This window comes from Zophobas morio, unplaced genomic scaffold, assembly GCF_036711695.1.
Source record: "Zophobas morio isolate AGI-343-1 ecotype UQ-CSIRO unplaced genomic scaffold, CSIRO_AGI_Zmor_V1 ptg000058l, whole genome shotgun sequence".
Classification (NCBI taxonomy): Eukaryota; Metazoa; Arthropoda; class Insecta; order Coleoptera; family Tenebrionidae; genus Zophobas; species Zophobas morio.
In genome coordinates this window covers 2,417,328-2,421,150 of record NW_026972163.1, presented here as the reverse complement: position 1 = coordinate 2,421,150, position 3,823 = coordinate 2,417,328, and the positions used below count along the sequence as shown (strand labels likewise).

The window sequence follows — 3,823 nt, the reverse complement described above, 5'->3', positions numbered from 1 at the left end:
GGTGCGGGTCATAGTAGACCCTGTGCCCGGGGTCCCTCCCGCGCTCATTTCGTTGGAGGTAGGCCCGGGGGACCTCCCTACGCGGGAGGCGATTTTGACACTGGGAAACGGCGTCCTCGTAGCGTTTCAGGGAACAGCAACGGCGACGACTGTGATCATTAGGTTATAGCTTAATTGTTTCTTTTTATTTTTTTAATTTTAAGTTTGTGTTTATTTTAATTTTGTATTTTTTTAATTTTAGTTTAGTTTTTTTTTATTTTAATTTAGTTTGTTTTTATTTTAATTTTCTTTTTTTTTTAATTTCAATTTAATATAAATTTGTAATGTTTGTATTTTAATTCTTTTTCCTACTCCACAGGGTGTTAATAAAAGAGGCCAAGCTAATTTCTGATGCACAGTAAAGTGCAGTGCTACGTTTATTAGTGGCCCAAAGTGTAATCAGTAGTCACTGGGTTACTTAATTCCACATTAAGTTAATTGTCTTTAAAATGCTCATATTAAAACATCGATTTGTTCGTTATAAACTCTTGTGAGAAACTATTTGAAGATCACAAATACGCATATATCTACAGGTTGTTTAAAAGTACGGATATAGCTAAATAGTTATTTCCAGAACGGTGTATAAAAACTCATTGAGATGTGGTATATAGGTAAAAGTATTCGAATTCCATTTTCTGAAATATTATAATATTTATTTTGGAGATACAAGGCCACGCTGACTTTTTTTTGAGAGGCACGAAGGGGCAAATCAATTTTAATATATTTTTAAAAAGCATGTCTTTATTTTCACTGAGAGGTAAAAAAAAATCTTTTTAAGCTTTATTTTTTATTTCAGTTAAATGTGCTATTTTTATGATTTTTATTAATAGGGCCCGGACTTTTGGTTTTTTGCCTTTTTGTTCCTTTTTAAGGCGTTTACATGAAACTTAGATATAAATGTGTTTCGCAAAAAATTACGTTATTTGAGCCTACTTTATAATTGCCTAATTGCCTAAAATGAGAGTATGTGACCTAAAACTGCTTCTTGTGACCTAAAACGTCCTAAACCTGCTGCTATGCGGTAATTTCACAAACATCCAGACAATGGTGAGCCGAAAGCAGACCCTTCCCGGAAACAACACCAATAAAGTGCGGTAGCTCTTTGGTTTTACGCCTTTCCTTCCGATTGTAATATTTTATCTTACAAACAAGTTTGTAACATTTTTATTAGTTCTTTTGTAAATGCACTTCCGCTAGTGCCATTTGTCATATTTCTGACATTCAGTTAAAATTGTGTCGTGGTGTAAGTTTGGTGTTCTCTTGTATACAATATTTTTAAACGTCGTGATGCCTAAAGAAAAAACCTCTAACACAGTTAAAATTAACCACTGGCTCAAATCCGTGGATGATGGCAATATATATAAAATTGCCAACGATGCCAGAGGATTATTCTGTAAAGCATGTGGCAAAGTGGTAAGTATGTAAATACGATTTTCATCAATTTGTTATTGTTTAAGTAACATACTATATTATTTAATTTTAATGTTGAATATTTAAGTTTAAGTGTGAAAAGAAGTCTCATTTGGAACAGCATGAACGAGGGGACATTCACAATAAGAACGTAAAAAAAACATTTCGTCAAAGTTTGTTATACCAACAATCCACTTCTGGGACAGCAAATCGGGAATTTAATTTGGAAATGTGCAACGCGCTAATTGCTGCTAACATTCCATGGAACAAGTTGTCTTGTCCCAAACTAAAAGAGTTCCTACAAAAATACACTGGAAAACACATTCCGGATGAGTCCACGCTTCGAAAAAATTACCTAGAGCAGTGTTTTCAAGACGTTATTGAAGAAATTGTATATTTTAAATTATTATTGCACTAATTTTTTTTTTCAGACTGTTGAAAGAATTAAAACTTACATTCGGGACAACGATATTTGGATTTCTGTCGATGAAACAACAGATTCAGTAGGCAGATATATGGCAAATATGATAATTGGAAAATTAGATTGTGAAGCGGCTAGTGTCCCAATTTTGCTTAGTACAAAAAAATTTAAAAAAAAGTTTGGGCAAATTTAAACCTATTTAAATAATATCTACTTAAATTTTATATCATTTTAATATAATATTTTAGGTGTACTGTGGCCTGCGGGCATCAAATACGATAAAGTCAAGCTTTTAGTGACAGATGGTGCAGCGTATATGCTGAAGGCCGGAACGAATTTAAAAATATTTTACGAAAATCTGCAACATTTGACATGTTTGGCGCACTGTTTGCACCTTGTGTGTGAGTCAGTACGTAACCAGTACGAAACTGTCGACGGGTTAATTTCGAATGTTAAAAAAATATTTTTAAAAGCTCCAACTCGAGTTGAATTTTATAAACAGACCTTGCCCGATATTCCACTACCACCGCAGCCTGTATTAACGAGATGGTGGACATGGATAAGGGCCGCCAGGGCCGGCGCTACCGACGGTGCAACACGTGCAATTGCACGGGGCGGCGAATTTTTGAAGGGCGGCGAAATTCGATAATAAAAACTTATTTTTAAAATAACAGCAATCAAACTCAAACAAGAAAAACAATTATAATGCTTATGTGGGAAAAATTTCAACCGTATCATTCCTCCACTAAAATAGACTCATATTTCAGTCGCCAGAGCGATACTTAAAAGAATTAAGCGTGACGCTCTCCTAAACAACCGATTTTGTATATGGTTAATGAACTTGTTTCAAAGTACTTAAATTTATTTATTTTTGTAAGATGATTCGATTCTTGAAGAAAAGTTTCAATTAAAGCTCAGTTTTGTATCGACTTTAGGACGTGTTGTGTCTTTGCTTCGTATTTTTCGAAATCGCTTGAAACGGTATCGTCTTTCGGATGCTGTGTACCGTAAAAGAAAACTTGCTTGAGAAACTGAGTTAAAAAAACAAAGTGGTTCTCTTGAAGAATGTCTCAATATCAATTGAACATGAACTACCCCAAAATTTGGACTATAAAGAACTTGTGCAATCAAGGTGAAACTTTTCTCAGTTAAATTTTAAGTGTTTGTGTTATGTTTTAAATAAACAAGTTTTCCCCGTGTAAATAGATGTGCATATCTATCTAATGATCAATTAACTGTATATACATACCTACCACCTACCACGAATTTATTTTTTGTTGAATTTACACGAGGATATTTAACCAAAAGCCAAGAAACAGAAATAATTGGATGAAACAAAAGTTAGGTGATTTAATAAATTTTAGTTGAAGGTAACAAAATTAATTATGTAGTAGGTAGTTTATATTGTTAACTTTATTGAGGGGGCGGCAAAAAAAAATTGCACGGGGCGGCAAAATCTCTAGCGCCGGCCCTGAGGGCCGCATTATGTTACGCAGATCATTTTGATGACATACACAAGGTTTGAATTAAATTGTTTCATTTCTGTCAATTAAATAAATATTTCAGGTAATCATGACTTTTACCACAGGAGACGCACGATGCATTGAGTTGGCACAAAAATATGTTAATAAACCACAACTGAAGAACGACTTACTTTACATTAAGGCCAATTTTAAAATATTATCGGACAACATAACAAAATTGGAAGCGATTGGTCTGCCACTAACGGAGGCTGTAGAAATCGTAATGCAAACATACAGTTCATTAAAACATGGTTCAGGGAAGGTTTCCAAAATCGCGTTCAATAAATTAAAAAGTTGTTTGGAAAAGAATCCCGGCTTTAAATTTATCAAAAAAATTAATAATTTATTGTCTGGCGAGAATGTGGACATGAGTCCGGAACCCATTGATTGCAACTGGACACATTTTAAATTTGCTCATTTAACATTGCAT

At 34.0% G+C, this 3,823-nt stretch overlaps 1 protein-coding gene across 1 annotated transcript; it reads left to right on the top strand.

Moving 5' to 3' along the window:
• The first annotated feature begins 670 nt into the window (after nt 1–670).
• Nucleotides 671–2,385, top strand: LOC135143156 (uncharacterized). Its single transcript, XM_064075021.1, has 3 exons — nt 671–1,452; nt 1,538–1,825; nt 1,881–2,385. Exons 1-3 carry the CDS (start codon nt 1,327–1,329, stop codon nt 2,061–2,063), a joined length of 597 nt encoding a protein of 198 aa, XP_063931091.1. The 5' UTR covers nt 671–1,326; the 3' UTR covers nt 2,064–2,385.
• Nucleotides 2,386–3,823: the final 1,438 nt, after the last annotated feature.

What these genes read in the sequence shown, in the direction of transcription:
- LOC135143156 (XM_064075021.1), top strand. Translation starts at nt 1,327, where the DNA reads ATGCCTAAAGAAAAAACCTCTAACACAGTTAAAATTAACCACTGGCTC. An exon ending in GTAAAGCATGTGGCAAAGTG is followed by an intron (nt 1,453 to 1,537) that starts GTAAGTATGTAA and finishes TGAATATTTAAG; the next exon opens with TTTAAGTGTGAAAAGAAGTC. An exon ending in TAGAGCAGTGTTTTCAAGAC is followed by an intron (nt 1,826 to 1,880) that starts GTTATTGAAGAA and finishes TTTTTTTTTCAG; the next exon opens with ACTGTTGAAAGAATTAAAAC.